General features: G+C 56.8%; 2 protein-coding genes across 7 annotated transcripts in view; one reads left to right on the plus strand and one right to left on the minus strand.

Annotated features, from left to right (window-relative positions):
- The window catches only part of JARID2 (jumonji and AT-rich interaction domain containing 2), a 254,648-nt gene extending 250,345 nt beyond the window's left edge, over positions 1-4,303 (plus strand). For all 5 annotated transcript variants that reach the window (XM_045085040.1, XM_045085041.1, XM_045085044.1 and 2 more), the window contains one exon: positions 2,330-4,303. In XM_045085040.1, the coding sequence (XP_044940975.1) occupies positions 2,330-2,512 (183 nt within the window). In that variant the 3' untranslated portion in view covers positions 2,513-4,303. The remainder of the gene's footprint in view (positions 1-2,329) is intronic.
- A 528-nt stretch (positions 4,304-4,831) lies between these two features.
- DTNBP1 (dystrobrevin binding protein 1) overlaps positions 4,832-15,439 on the minus strand; it is a 130,477-nt gene continuing 119,869 nt past the window's right edge. For both annotated transcript variants that reach the window (XM_045085045.1, XM_045085046.1), the window contains exons 8-10: positions 14,435-14,590; positions 6,175-6,318; positions 4,832-5,213 (exon numbers count right to left, since the gene is read on the minus strand). In XM_045085045.1, the coding sequence (XP_044940980.1) occupies positions 4,996-5,213; positions 6,175-6,318; positions 14,435-14,590 (518 nt within the window). In that variant the 3' untranslated portion in view covers positions 4,832-4,995. The remainder of the gene's footprint in view (positions 5,214-6,174; positions 6,319-14,434; positions 14,591-15,439) is intronic.

The following is a 15,439-nucleotide window of genomic DNA, read 5'->3' on the forward strand; positions in this document are numbered from 1 at the left end:
GGCTGCCTTCCATGGCTCTAGGAGGCACCGCAGACCGTGCTGGCATCTTCCATCCCACTTCCAGGTGAGAACCAGGGCGCCTCCCAGCAGGGCCGGGCAGCAGGCCATGGCACACGAGCCCCAGGGCCAGCTCTCGAAGCTGGGACCCAGCTTTGTTCTCACCAGGGGCCCTCTGCAGAAACACGGAGCTTTTTTCTTTAGGCAGCCAACTCCGCAAGTCCGTTTCCACCTTCCAGATGCATCCCAGGTCCAGTTGGCTCTTGTCGCTTCTGTGCTTCTGTCCTTGTTCAAGGATCCATGCTTTTGTGTCCCCTGTGGTCCTTCTCCGGGTTCTGTGACAGCTGCCCGTCTTTAGGGGCGGACACCATCCGAAGCCCCAGTTCTGGGTCGGTTGTGTCCACAGCGTGTCAGGCCCGCCACAGAGAGCAACGTCTCCCAGGGAGAGCTTGCCGCCCCATCCTGGGCTTGTCCCCACACAGGTGGCAGGTCTGTGCCTAGTGTCTCACCTGGCAGCCTTGGCTGTCCTTCCGCCCTGCCGCCCCTCAGAGGGCACAGCTCCCATTGTGACAGACCCAGAGTCCCTTTCATATGGCAGTGGTGCTGTGTCACCTGTCCCGAGCAGCCCATGCCCTTCTGCCAGGCCCTCACACTGTGTCCAGAGAGGGGTCCTCCTCCCACCGACCCCTCCTCTGGAGGGCTCCATCTGCCCGGGACCCTCTGTCACGCCAGCGGCCCGATATCCCGGTGGCTGCCCTGGCGGTCGGGCCTTCTGGCAGCTCCGGTCTGAGCCCCAGGCGGGACTCCTCAGCGCTCAGGCTGTGGGTCGGAGGGGAGAACCTTTGGGTAAGGGAGACTGAAAAGCTGAACACAGATGTGGGTCTGGTGGGTCCCTGGCTGTCCCTGCTGCGCTTGGGCGGTGAGTGCCGGGCTCTGTGCCCGGGCCAGCAGCGGGCTGACGTGCAGAGCGCGGCCGCTGGCACTAGGGGGCATCCCCGCCACCGGCCTGTGTGTAGCTAGGGGTTGTGTGTGACCAGAATACTGGACTGAGAGTCACGGGTCGGGTCCCTCTGAAGCTTCATCGTTGGTTTCGATGAGTGAGAACGGTTATTCGAAGCCGCCTCCTTGGTCGGTGGTCTCAGTAAATGAAAATCTGAATTTTCCTTCTCAGGATTTCCTGTTCCTTCACAGGTTGAACTGAATGTGCATGTGTGCGTGTTTGGGGGGGGTTACCTGGGGAGTTGCTCACTCTGGGTTGTGTTTCAGAAGTGGCTTGTGAGGCCAACTGCAGGTCCCAAGGCTGTGTCCAGGCCGCCAGAGGGGAGCCGCCGGGCTTTCCTGGCAGCGGTCTGCGGGTGCACAGGCTGATGCAGAGAGGGCGCTGCCCAGGCAGCTTCGGCCGCTTGGAACCAGGTTTTAAAGAAGTTCCTCTATTCACCCTCGATTAGGTTTGCTGTAAATGGTTTAAAGAATGGCCGGAGAGGGCCCTTTCATTAAGTGGGCGGCCTTGCTCCTTCCGGGGTGCTTTTCCCTTTCTTTTCAGATAGTTTTCACTTCACCTGTAACACCTTCCACCCCTGTGATGAGAGCCTGCCTCCTGGTGCGGAGGGCCGGGCCGGCCTGGGACGCCCTGGCTCCCAGGCCTTTGCATAAAGGAAGGGCCTCTCTCGTCCGGGTGTCCATACGGTTCCCTCCTTCCCTGGTCCAGAGCAGGTCCTTTTGACACGAAGGTCAGGCCGCATGCCGTTCTCCTATTTTGGCCCACAGTCTCTGTAAAACTGGATGGGTCAGTCGTGTGGCTGTCACGCACACGTTCCTGATGTCAGCGGCGGAGTGAACAGGCTCCCCCCCGCCGAGGAGGGAGTACCGCACATTTACAGCAGACAGGTGCGCGCGTGTGCACGCCTTGGTGACGGGAGGCTCGCGTGTCATGGCCGGAGCCAACAGTTTCAGGCACTTGTCACCGTGTGGCAGCAAGTAGGCAGACCCCCAGCCCCGGGGCTTCCTCCCAGATGCCCAGTGCAGGCAGAGCCGGGCTCGGACAGCGCCCTACTCTCGGGGCGGCTCTCGCAGCCATACCTCGGCGGCCTGTCGACCCCTCTGCAAGGCAGCTGTCCCCCTCCTGGCTGTGGCCGGGGCAGCCTTCTGCTCCAGCTGCCAGGGAGGAGCCTCACTCTCCTGGAGCCTTGTTCTCACTGGGTCTCCGGCCACGGCTGCCTGGAAGGGCTCTGCCGGCCCACGTGATGGCGACTCTGTGCTAAGCGTCCCTGGGTGGCTCTGGGCCAGTGCTCTTCCGGTTTCTTAATTCTCTCTCCCTTTCGACCCGAAACAGGAACAGATCATCAGTCTGGTCAATCAGATCTGTGGCAAAGTGTCTGGTAAGAACGGCAGCATTGAGAACTGTCTCAGCAAACCTACACCAAAAAGAGGGCCCCGCAAGAGAGCGACCGTGGACGTGCCGCCGTCCCGGCTCTCATCCTCCGGCTCATCCAGAAGTGCTTCGAGCTCGTCGTGAAGATGCCAACACCCGTGTCGGTTGATCTATATTTTTTTGTAATTATTATATTCTAGTTTGGAGTACTTGCTGTAGGATACAAGCTGTCTTTGCACTAGCTCTAAAGAAGATTTTCTTCTGGTTTTAGAGAACTAATTTTGTTTTAGCATTAAACTGTTGAACTTTTTTTTGTACTTAGAATACCTAGATACTGCAGTTAGATTTTTGAAACTGCCGTATATTCACTGTTTTAAAAACCCTTGAGGGGCTGTATTAATTTGTATCGCCCCTGTGGCTGAAAAAGCCTTTTCGTTTTTTGTTTTTTTGTTTTTTGGTTTTGTTTTGTTTTGTTGTTTTCTTCGGTAACTTGGGGAAAAAAGGCTTTTTAACCCATTTTGAAGAGGGTGAAGTTTGGAGAACAAATTTTAAAACTATCAGTCATGTGAGCAGATTTTTCTAGAGAGGAAAAGGGATAGGAGACACACACACACACGCACACACACACACAAAACTTGAAAAGAAATGGCTTTACTTTGGCTGTCTTTTTCTTCTGTCATGTGCAAAACGAGTTTGTAATTTTTAAAACCGGAGAACCCCCATTTTGTGTCTTGGGGCGGTCATGGCAGCTGAAGGCGGACGTAGTTTCCTAACCCGAGGCAAAACACGGAAGAGGCGCGCCGAGGTTCTCTTTACCAGCACATCACTATGCATCTGTTCGTGGAGGACAGGAGAGGAGGGGAGACGACTGCCTGCCTTGGAGGGGTCACGGGAGGGACACCTGTGCCTGATTTCATTAGGAAATCCATTCTGTTATTTTTTGGTGCTGTTGGCTACTTTATCAAAAACCCTTCAATAGCATCCTTAAGAAAAAAAAAAAAAAAAAGAAAAAAAAAAGTGAGCGAAGCCGTGAAGTGCTTCTTTGTCCTAGATGTGCAATCTCTCTCACATTCCGTCTCCATCTCACCGCCTGGTCCCACCTTCCCACGTCAGCATTAATCTTTCCTTCGGTTCGGTTCGTTGACGGTCACACTTAGAGCCACTAGGAGGTCTGCAGTTCTGTTTGAATGTGAAAATGCATTTGCGCTCACCTTGTCTATTTTTTCTCTCCATGTTGTAACAAAAAGAAAAAAAGAAAAAAAAAAAGAACCCCAACCCTTTTGTACATACGCCTGTAAATTGTTTTAAATACTTGAGCCTTTTTCTCGGTGGGGGGTGGGGAGGGCGCGAAGACAAGATGAAGAAAAGCCTTACGTTTCCGTTTCTTCATCGGGTGGATTGGATGCTTACAGGGTTTTTCTTGTAACATTTATAAGTGCTGCTTACATCACTGAACAACAACAACAAAATAATAATGGAGTAGCTGTTGCCCTTCTCCGGTTGTGTGTACAGTATGTGTGGAATAAAAAAGGGAACTGTTTTCACAAGCTGTTCTTTGTTTCGTGATTGGATCCAGCGAGCCCGCAGCTGCCCCCGCTGCACTGAGCTTGGCCGGTGGGACTGTCCGGAGCGTCCTGTGATACTTTGTCGGTTGTTGTTGCGGAAGACTGAACTGTTTTTGGACTATTTAACAATTACATAAACAGAGTCCAGTGTTTTCCAATGTGGTTGTCCGGTTTTTATGGCCTTGCTGTGTACTTTCCCTCTTTCTGACAGTGAACTTCTGCCTACGGCTTACAGTTCGACATTTAATTTATTAGCGCTGCTCTGCACCCTCCCGCGGGAGGGAGGACTTCATGTTGTTTATTGCCAGTTTTTTGTTTACTTTTCAGGTTTGTACTACAAGGTTTAATAATAAAAATGAAGTTTTTTGGATATTTGTCTGTCTTGTGGAGGATGGGGGACTGAAACGAGCTCTTTCTTTCCAGTAACCGGGCCGAGGGCCGACACCCCCCCACCCCCCCGGGCCAGGGAGTGGAGGCGGCGACACCTCGTTCCCCGCTCCCTCGTGGGCTGCTGGGGGCTGCGGGACATGGCGTGACAGCCGGCCGGGCCGTGCTCTCACGAGGTGCTGGGCCAGAAGCTTCATGCCAGGAACAAGACCAGAGGAGTCCCTCAGGTTATGGCTCCTCCTCCTCCAGCTCCCGGGTGTGTGGGCTCCTACTAAAGGAGGGGCAGCTGGTGCCCGTGACCTTGTATCCACACATGAAAGCCCAAGCTGACTGCGGCCGGATTCTGGAGGAAGCGGAGTATCCCTCCAAGAGGGCTTCCTCCCGCGCGCTGAGCCGAGGCGGGGACGTGCGCTCCCGGCCCAGTCCTGTCTGACACGGGCTCCTCCGTGGCCCACGGGGCCCCCAGCTGCCCTCCCTGCACTGAAGGCCCGAAGGACGGATCTAGCGGGAAGCCCTTCTGCACAAACTTTATTGTCAGCTGTGCTTACAGTCCATTCCTCTCACATCATCGGCAACCGTGTAACAAGCCAAAAGCCTCCATTAAACCACCTGCCTTCACAGTGAGGATCCGCACACGGCCGCGTCTCCCTGGCCACGCCGTGGGAGCGCGCTGACCTAGGAGTCGCTGTCGTCCGTGTGTAAAGTGACGAGAGCAGTGTCCACCTCCACTACCTCCTCGTCAGACTGGACAATGGGGGACTCACCACCGTCGCCGGGGGCCGGGGCGGCCAGCTCGGTGCAGAGAGACGGCGAGGGAGGCTGCGTGGCTTGTGAATCGGCAGGAGTTGGAGCCGGAAGACTGGTCTCGTGCTGCCCGATCCCCGGTGCGGGCCCTGCGGAGCGGAGGAAATCTGCCATGACGTACGGCAACTGACAGCACGGCGGGGACAGTTCCGGGGACTCCGGGGCCGCAGAGCCAGCCTGCCGAGGGGGCTGGGAGCTGGTGGCACCAGGGGCCCCGAGCCGGGCCTTTCTACCAAGTCCAGGAAAACATGGTGCTAACCGCACAGGATGCATGTCTTGGAGGAGCATCCCGTGTCCCCTCCATGATCCCGATCCCTCCGCATCCTTGGGAGTAATTCAGTAGGAACAAGGCTAAGAGAAAAACCCCCTCATCTTTCAGCAGTTCTCCCGATTTGTGGAAACTAAAAAGAAGGTCTTAATTAAAGGAGACCAAGGCACGAACAGATGGTCGAGTCCCCGGGAAGGGGGCCAGCCCTCCTGCCGTGCAGAGCGTCCCGTTGGGGACAGGCCTCGGTGCCCCGGGGACAACAGGAAGGGGGAGGGCGCTGCCTTGTGCAGAAGTCTGAGGCAGCAGCAGCGGATGGGGGAGGAAGGGGGCCCTGTGGTACGGCGGCCCGAGCCGGAGGCCACAGTCCGCTGCTGGAAGGACAGGCCTTGGCTTACCAGCGCCCAAGTGCAAACAGACCCCGCCCCGTCCGGACGGACTGTCTCCCTGAGCCTGGGGACAGGGCCGGGGCCTCGGAAAATCATCTGACCTTCCGTGACTCGCAGTTTGGGGACAGCAGTGCGTGGGGCACACGTGCCCACAGGGAGCCCCCATCTCCTGTCCGGGCCAGACAGCCCGACTCCAGCGGCCCTCTGAGCCCCGGTGCAGTGGAACGGCCCCTGAGGGGGCCCCAAACACAGGGAGAAGTGGGAGACTGGGCACCCGGCAGGCCCCACAGGGTGCGCTCAGGGACTGGCACGGTCTGATCACTGTCCTCCGAGGGTTTCCCTCCGGAGGGAGAGGGTGTGTGAGTGTGACCATCTGTGCACGGTGGTCTCGCCCACCTGAGACCGGAGACAGCACCGCGTTGTCTTCGCCCCCGGAGTTCAGGAAGACGTCCAAGGCCTCCTGGTCAGATATGTCCATCAGATCCATCTGCTCCAACACGTCGATGTTCACTTCCATGGACGACATGCTGCCCATGGGCTCTGGGAAGAGAAGGGCGCGAGAGAAGTGACGCTTCCAGTGGTGCATAACCCCCTAAAAGGTGAGCTTCAAATGCAAAGGCTAGCGTTCGCAAGGTGTGAGGTATCTGCCACTCGAACCTTCTACATCACAGCAAGGACCACTCCTAGTCAGGCACTGTGACTGCCTCCCGGACCAGCCTTGGTGACTTTGGATCCCTCCGGCAGCCACCCCAGTTTCAAAGAGCCCTCCTGCCTGCAGACGACCCTGAACTTGATAATCTTTGCTGAAGCTGTCCTTGCCCTGGTAACCTCTCTTGAGTCTTGGCTCTGAACCGCAGACAAGGTTTGGGCAGCTGCGGGCTGGTGAGCGGGGCCCACGAGCTCCCCGCAGTGAAAGCACAGAGAGAGGGAAGTCCAGTCGGCCCTGGGCCCCGGGGGGACGGCTGCCCCTGCTCCGGAGCCCCGTGCCCACCACCTCTGTGGCTCAGAAAACTGCAAGCCCTGTGGTGTCCCCATGCCGGGCGTGACAGCGTCCGGCAGACACAAGTTACGTGGACGCAGCCTCCGCCCCACTCTCCGGGGCACCACGGAGCCAGCGCTCGCGAGCAGGGCTGCCAGACGCGCGCGGGCAACACCCCCTCCCGTTTCGTTTGTAACGAACAGGGACTTTAATGAACTTGAATCAAAAAACAAGGGCTTATTAGACAAACATTTGAGAAAAGCCAAGTAACTTCCAGATAGGAACATCTGTCACCGGAATGGAGAACTCTGGGCAGGAGCTAAATGGAAGGGGAGTGACGGCCCGACAGTCCGCAAGCGCGCGCTAGACCGGACGGGCCCCGGAGCAGGGAAACGCACGGGCCCGGCGCATCTTGGCTCCAAAGCCCAGGGACGGTGGGAGCAGCGCGGCCCACGGGGTGAGGAGTTCACCTGCTGGAAGATCTGACCTCCCAGACCAAGGGGGCAGGATCTCCCCTGTGGGAGACAGATAAAAGGAGCAGTGCCCTGTCGGCGGCAGGGCAGCTGGGGGACGTCAGAAGGAAGGGGAGACGGGGCAAGGGCGGCCATAACCAGGCTGACCGCTTCTCAACAACAGAAGCCGGGAAACTGCGGATTAAGAAGTTTGGAAAGGTGAGGCGAACATCCTCTCTAAAATTCTAGAACACTGAATGGCATTTAAGATCAAGGATCACATACGAGCTCCATCAGACAACGCTTGCCCGTGAATTGGCACGCGGGGCCGAGGGGCTGCGGAGGGCAGGTCCGGGCCACGAGGAAGCCTGTTTCGGGAAGCGTCTCGGCGTGCGAGGCCGCAGACAACCAGGAAGCTGGTCACAGGTGACAGGAGCCACGCGGGTGTGTGGGGAGCCTGTGGGGTGGGAGGCCCTGCTCCGGGGGGAGGGGCCCAGAGCATCTTGAAGCACAGTGGCGTCAATGGTCAGTGTGAGATTCCAAGAACGAGCACATTGTTTCTGACCCTAAGTGTGACGGCGCGCGCTCCAGCTTAAATGACCCTCCCCCTTCCCTGCAAAGTGGCGATATCCAAAGCCATGTGGACTGTGGACAAGGCCACGCAGTCCCCGTGCTGTACCACAGCCCGGCTGGTCAGGGGCACTGCGCCCACTGGTCAGATGGGGGCCCTGCGGGTCCTCTTCGGCGGCCGCTGGGCTGTCAGAAGGTGAAGACCAGGCAGGTTCTCCTTTACGGGTATGGAGGCCTGTCCGCTTGCCTTTCTGGCTACTGGCCTTGCTTTGGCACAGTTCGGAAAGGTCCAGAAGCTCCCTGTCCTGTCTGTCCTACCCTCCTGAAGAGGGCGGGAGTAGGACTTAGAGAAAAACCGGATTAACAAGCACTGAAACAGCACAAGAAAGATGGTAACGAAGCCACCTCTGCCAGTTATCCCAGTAAAGGCAAATGAATCAGATTTGCTGGCTGTAACAGGCTGAACTAAAGTCATAAAAATCTACCCATGTCTCATTCATAGGAGACACTCCTGAAACACAAGGACATTAAAAAAACATGAAAAGCTTAGGAAAAATGGAAAGTAATTAAATGATTCACTTGAAGAAAGCGGACACAGTGATTTTAGTAAATAAAACACTTTAAGGGAAAGCAAAAATACTGGGGTAAAGTGTGGTACTTAATAAAGGTTCAGTTTGCAAGGACAAGTCCAAACTGTGTGTGACAATACAATTCCGGTTACATTTGAAGAATGGCAGACAAGGGAGATCTAAGAAATCATAATCCTGAGGGGGAGGAGGGCTCAGTATACCTCTTTGGTAATTACATAACCAAATGGTATAAAATTTAGTGATCGGCAATATTTCAACAGCCCTACTTACAAACTTGTTAGAATCTTGCTCTCAAGTACACAGGAAACATGAAGACAAACTCTTAAGTCTTGAATTAAAAAAAAATCCCAGGGCGCCTGGGTGGCTCAGTGGGTTAAAGCCTCTGCCTTCAGCTCAGGTCATGATCTCAGGGTCCTGGGATGGAGCCCCACGAGCCCCACGTTGGGCTCTGTCAGCGGGAGCCTGCTTCCTCCTCTCTTCCTACTTGTGACCTCTCTGTCAAATAAATAAATTCTTAAAAAAAAAAAAATCCCATTCTCTGACAACCATAATGAAGTTTAGTAGAAATCAGTAACAAACGGTAACTAGAAACACCTTCACGCATTATTTAAAGCCACTTCTGAACAGCTCGCAAGTCAAACTGTAATGGAACATCTGAAAAACCCAGGAAGAAACCGTTACTTGTCAATACTTGTAGAATTCTGTTAAAAGTGGTGGACTTTAACCTCCTGAAATGTTCATAGCTTCAACTGCCTTATTCAGACAAGAATCTTGAAAACTCAGCCCAAATGGTCAACTTAAAATAGACCAAAACCCAAAGAACCACCACCTGAAAATCCCAGCGCTGGGGAAGAGAACTTCATGAAATATTCCATAGAAAACAACAAAACGAAAAGTTGGGTCTCTGAGAAAACACTTGGAAACATGTGTTCCGGGTAAGACTCCAAACGAAGGGGTCCAGGGTACAAGTGAGCAGTGTGAGAGCGGCCGGAGCAAAGCTCGTCCCAGATGCTAAAGACAGACGTGCTCCGCGGACCTCGCTGTGCAAACGTGCTTGAGACGAGCTGGATGGGTGCCGTGGAAAATGCGCTAAAATTAGTAAGAAACCGGAAACCTCTATCAAAGGGGAAGAACGGGGAGCTCTTCCCGCAGAGAGAGGCCTGGCGCAACCCCCCCGCCCCCCAGGCTGGGGACAGAGGAGTGAGGACAGCCGCGGGGCGCGGTGCTGCTCCCTCCGTGTAGGAACTGAACTCGGGCGGCCCACGTCTGTCCGGGCCTTTTCCCGGGCCTCGGGACTCGGACGCTCACGTTTCTACCGCGGCACCAAGAGCCAGAAGCGCCCAGATGAGCCCCGGCGACCGCACGGCGGCAAGAGCGCACCAAGGCGCGCAGGGGTGCAGAGGGCTCGGTGGAGGACGGCGCTCCCCGGCCGAGGCCCCAACCCTGTGGCGGGCCGTGGGGTCTGCCGGCCGGCTGCAGGCGTCTGTCTGTCTGCTAGCTGCAGGCATCCGTCTGTCTGCTAGCTGCAGGCATCCGTCTGTCCGCTAGCTGCCCTCCGTCCGCGCCCCCGCCCACCCCACGAGAGCCGGAGAGCCGGCGCTCCTGCAGGACGCGGCTGGCAGCGCTGCGGTCCCGGGCGAGCCCCGCGGGAGTACGGGTGGGGACCGGGCGAGGACATGACGCCCAGCGGCGGCGGTGGCCCGGGCCCAGGCACCGGAACGGGCCCTTCCCGCGCCACCCTCGGAAAGACCAGCAGGCACAGACCGCAGAGCCAAGCGCGACAGGGACGGCACGGAGCGCTGCGACCGGCACGCGGTGGGATGTGCCTGCAGCTCGCGCCCCGGCCCAGCTCCGCTAGTGCGTTGCAGGCGAGGAGCTCCTGCGCCAGACACAACAGGACAAACCGTCGCGGTAAAATGGACAAAGCGCTAAATTGCTAAGTGAGCCTTTATTTAAAGGCCACTCTAGGATCGCTAAGCCTCGGGTCAGGGGAAGGTGACTGCCTCAGGTCATCACCAGCAAAAGCCAATTCCAGGGGCATAAGACCATGGACCATCAAGGAAATGCAAATTAAAACCCAAATTAGAGGTCATTTCATACACACTGGCAAAAATTTCAATCTCGCTCTAGCCGGTGTGGACAAAGATGAGTGACAGGCGTGCACACAGCCAGGTGTGAACGGACGTGCGGGTTTGGGCAGGTCGCTGACCGAATCCGGGAAAAACAAGTATAAGCACATCAAATGACCCCGTAACCACGATCCTCCTCGTATGGCCTAAGGAAGCGGTTCTCAAAGTGGGGGCCCCGGGGCCAGCAGGCTCTCGCGTTCCCTCACCCCAGAGCTGGTCAGAAACACGAATTCTCAGGCCCCGTCCCCGACCTACCAGATGAGGGTGGGGCAGCCCTCGCGGTGACCGGGAGGCCGGGAACTCTCCTCCCGTGGACCAGGACAGGACGCACGAGAATGTCCTTAACAGTGGGGTTTCTAGAACTTCCGAGAAAGCACCTGAAACAAGGAAAACCGACCCCACCACGGACGGTTCCGCGTGATCATTCAGTAGATCCGGAAATGATGTAAGAGCGAAAAGGAACAATCGAGGCTGAACGGGCTGCTGTGGTCAGTGAGCGGGGAAGGCTGGTGGCGGAGGGGCCGGGGGGGGCCCTCGGGCAGGGCCTTCGCAGGGAGGGTGCTGCGTTCGTACTCGAGCTGGGTGCATAGCACATGGGGGTTTACGTCATTCCTTATACCTCTGCGTATGTTTGGAATATTTCATAACATTTAAAAAAAATATCTGAACTAAACGTGGCAAAGTATTAAAATGTTAAATCTGGAAAACAGGAGTATGGGACATTTTCAGTTCTTTTCTGGATATTTAAAATACTTCCTAATTCAGTAAGAGCCCATAATGGATCATGGTAAATGTCCAAGTTCTAAATAAAACCCTCATGAGGAGATAAATGCATAAGCTGGTGATTGTGCTTTGAGAGACTCCTCCAATCAAGATGGTACCCTAGGGGGACACGAGAGGAATTTTAGTTTGGTGCATTTTTATCTGTTCTCTCTTCTCTAACATTGCTAATCTTACCACCAGCCTACACACCCCCTCCTCCTCTTTCCCAAGCACTGGGTCCATCCTGGACATCCGCGGGCTGAGTCAGAGCGTCTCAGGGCACAGGGGGGCACCCCTGACTCCAGGATTCGACTCTGCTGAGTTCTGGGAGGCCCCCCAGGAGCCCGAGATCCACTGCGGGGACGCACATACAGAGCAGGGCGCCTGCAAGCGGGGCTACTAGCCACCAGCTGCATCCTCAACATAGTGGCGATAAAGATGCCAGAAGCCGGTCCGGACCACCCCCACTCCTGCGCCCTGACCACACTCAGGTGGCTCCCAGGTCCCCTTGCTGCTGTTGTGGCACTCCACCTCTGTGGGTTCTCCAGCCTCACCCTGACCCAGGGCGGCCCTTTACACCGACACTTTTCTGGGTAAAACTTCCCATGCCTGGGGCACCTGGGTGGCTCAGTGGGTTAAAGCCTCTGCCTCTGGCTCAGGTCATAATCCCAGGGTCCTGGGATCAAGCCCCACATCGGGATCTCTGCTCGGTGGGGAGCCTGCTTCCTCCTCTCTCTCTGCCTGCCTCTCTGCCTACTTGTGATCTCTCTGTCTGTCAAATAAATAAACAAAATCTTTAAAACAAACAAACAAACAAAAACTTCCCATGCCTTTGTCTTCATTAAAAACTGATGCTTTGGAAAACGTGAAGAATTCAGACTGCTATTTCTGATGTTGCCAAAGGAGTCTGAAATACCACGTTCGCTATGGACATTTCATCATCTTGACCGATTCTCCCACACGAAACCGGCCCACGTTCATCCCTGGAGACGACCGCTCCAGGACACAGGCGCGTGGGACCCGCCGGGCTGGGAAGCCCAAGCGACAGCCGGGCAGAGATGCCTGTTATCTGGGAACGTCCTTCCGGCTCTGGCTGCAGCAGAAAGCGAAAAAGCCCAAATCTTCCAATTTTCTTGGTCAGTGCTTTCAAAACCACACAAATTGGCAACATGTGCCCGACTCCATTTTTTTTTTTTTTAACCTTATAAAAATGAGCCCAACACTTCTTTGGAATTTGAAGAAGGCTCTTTTTTAGGTGTCCAAAACCACACAAATTGAACTCCTTATTTTTTAACTGACGTCTGTTCAACAAGTGCTGAATGAGTCACTGTGCCGCCCAGAGGGTCCCTGTCCCCAGGGGCTCACCATCAACAGGAGGAGGGGCTTCTGAACCTGTGCTGCTTCCGCCACACGGGCCTGCTCCGGGCTCCCCCTGTAAGAGGCACTCCGTCTGCTCTCTGCTCCTCTGGGCCTATAAACGTGCCGAGCGCCCAGGGCCTTGTAAGGTCGGCCGAGCCCAAGCGACTGTAGAGCTCGCTGTTCCCTTCGTAGTCCTACCGCCCGCAGCCCCTCCCGGTACAGGGGCGGCTGGTGATGCTCGAATCCGCAGGTCATGTCCGTGAGGACGTGCATGTCTGTTATGGCCTGTTTGTAACCCCAAATTCCTATGTCGTAGCCCTAACCCCCACCGCGCCGGTGTCTGCTGCGGGGGCCTTTGGGAGGTGAATAGGCTTAGATGCGGTGGGGGTGGGGAGGGCTGGCCCCCCCCTCAGGCGATCAGCGTCCTCTGAAAAGACACGCCCGAGGGGGGGGCTCTGACTGCCACGTGGGGGTGCGGTGAGATGCGAGCCAGGAAGAGGGCTTGGTCCCTGGGAACCGAGTCTGCCAGTGCTTTGACCTTGGACCTGAGCCTCCAGAACTGTGGGAAATAAACGCCCACAGTTTAAGGCGGCTGCGTGTGGGGGTCTGTCACAGGGGCTCACGCTAAGATGGCTTCCTTGTCACCCCAGCCCACGACAGGACCCAAACCCCTGCACCCCATGGGGGCCGCTCACTCCCAGCGCCAAGCACCGGAGCAAGTGAACAGCGAGTGTATTCGGAGGAGACGGGCTGCCTGACTTTCCTAGACAAAGACGTGTCAGCTCCATGGCCTACAACAGGCAAGAGCCACCTCCGGAGAGACAGACACTCACCGTCCAATCTGTCCGACCCACACGACCGGCCACACGACGCGGCCTTCAGCGCACTCCGAGGCGCTCAGATACGACTTTTCATCTGTTTTCTCTACAGTATTTCCCTTCCTTACTTCTGGTTTCTTTAGCCTCTCCTGGGCAGGGCACGGGGCTGGGCACAGGCCCGAAAGAGGGGAGAACAGAGTGAGGTAACAGAGTGATGTCGGGGGTGTGGTGAGGGATGGGGGAGCCCGGGGAGACCCGGGGAGAGAATGGAGGCTGAGGATGGACAGATTGGGGGGGGGGGTCTCTGGGGTGCCAGGAGGTGCCAGGAGGCAGGTGAGCAGGGGCGGTCTTGGCCGCACTCCTCTGAGGCCCCCAGGTCTTAGAGGCGGGTTGAGGGACCCCGGCCCTGATGCCTCCCCTGCCCCGCTGGTTGCCGGGGAACCATCGAGATGCAGATAAGCATAAACATTCTTGCATCTCGATGTACCTCACGTAACACGTATACAGGGAAAGAATCTACGCGTGCAGCTGGGGACGGGTTAGACAGCACACTTCCTGACGGCGAAGACGCCGCTTTGGATGCGCGTCCTTTTGGAGAATTTTTGAAAACACGGGGAACGATTGCATGCGATGCTGAGGTAAAAGCAGACACACGCACGGTGTAACAGCAGCTACGTACGCAGCCTAGAAACAACCACCTGAAAACAGTTAACAGAGATTCTTCTATGCTGTAGAATTAGGGGTAATGTTTATCTTTTTTACTTTTTAAAAAACACATTTTATGGTTTCTGAGTATCTCCAGCTAAAGCCAGGAACTACCAGAAGACACACAACCACAAGACATGTGGCACGACGCGCCGCCCTGAGTTTTGGGGACTCACACCGGAATGGACCCCTGGGGACTTTACCCTGCGCCCGCCCGGGGGACAGGGACAGCAGCGTGACGCCGTCTCCGTGCTCCCAGGGAGGTACCGCTGCGCGCGACCCCCCCACTTGCCTCTCCTCTCCGCTATCTGCAGGTAACCCGTGGACAGGTACTGCTCCATGTCCTGCTGGAAGGCCTCCTCGAAAAACTTCTGCCGCTCCTTCAGCTTCGCTTGCTGGGTGTGCTCCGTCTCCAGAACCTTCTGCGCGTGCTCCGCGTCCAGGTCGGCTGAGGAAACAGAGAACTCTGCGTCAGGGGCTGAGCAGGGACAGAGACAGGGAACGGGCCAAATTGGACCCCCGTGAGCCTGCAAGCTGAGAGGCTGGTGCCCCCTCGGAGCTGCAGGCAGCCTCCCCTCCCCCACTCTGGGGGCCGTCCCGGGCCTTCGCCTGTGCTGTCCCCCCTCCCGGAACGACCTTCCCACCACATCTCCACTGTGTACGGAACAGCCGCTCATGTGCCAAGACCAGCCTCTCCGTGAGCCCTTCACCTGACTCGGGGGACCTGCCCCTCTGTCCTGAGGCCTCCGCGTCATGGCCCTCCAGCTTCTGAAGCTTCTAGCGACAGCCCAGCAAGTGAGATTCGGGCCACAGGGCCCGTGAGCACTGGGGAGGGACAAGGACGCAGCCATGGGGGCGCGGGTCCTCTTGGCTTTGCTGCTCACCAGCCATACAACCTGCCCGATGACCACAGACTCCTGGGGCTTCACGGGGTCCATCAGGATTTGGGACAGAGACAGGAGCCCCATCGTGACATGCGACTTCAACGGCATAACGTGGAAAGAATGTCGTGACTGAGGGGCCCTTTGAGTCCAGGCCGAGCCAGGAAGAGCAGATGACAACCGTGAGTCCTACCAGCCCCAGCAGCGGCAGAGACTCACCAGCAGGACCCCCAGCGGCACTGGCCACCGGGTCCACCGGGTCCACCGGGTCCACGCTCTCTGGGGCCTCCCCGCCCTTGGTGCCCCCACGGAGACACGGCTGACGACACCCGGGTCAGGCGAATACCATCATTCACCCTGTCCGCGGGCCACGGGCCACGAGTCCCTGCACCCCTGTGTTTTATGAGGCAGCCCCC

Source organism: Mustela putorius, unplaced genomic scaffold (assembly GCF_011764305.1).
Source record: "Mustela putorius furo isolate JIRA1106 unplaced genomic scaffold, ASM1176430v1.1 tig00000831_pilon_pilon_pilon, whole genome shotgun sequence".
Taxonomy (NCBI): Eukaryota; Metazoa; Chordata; class Mammalia; order Carnivora; family Mustelidae; genus Mustela; species Mustela putorius.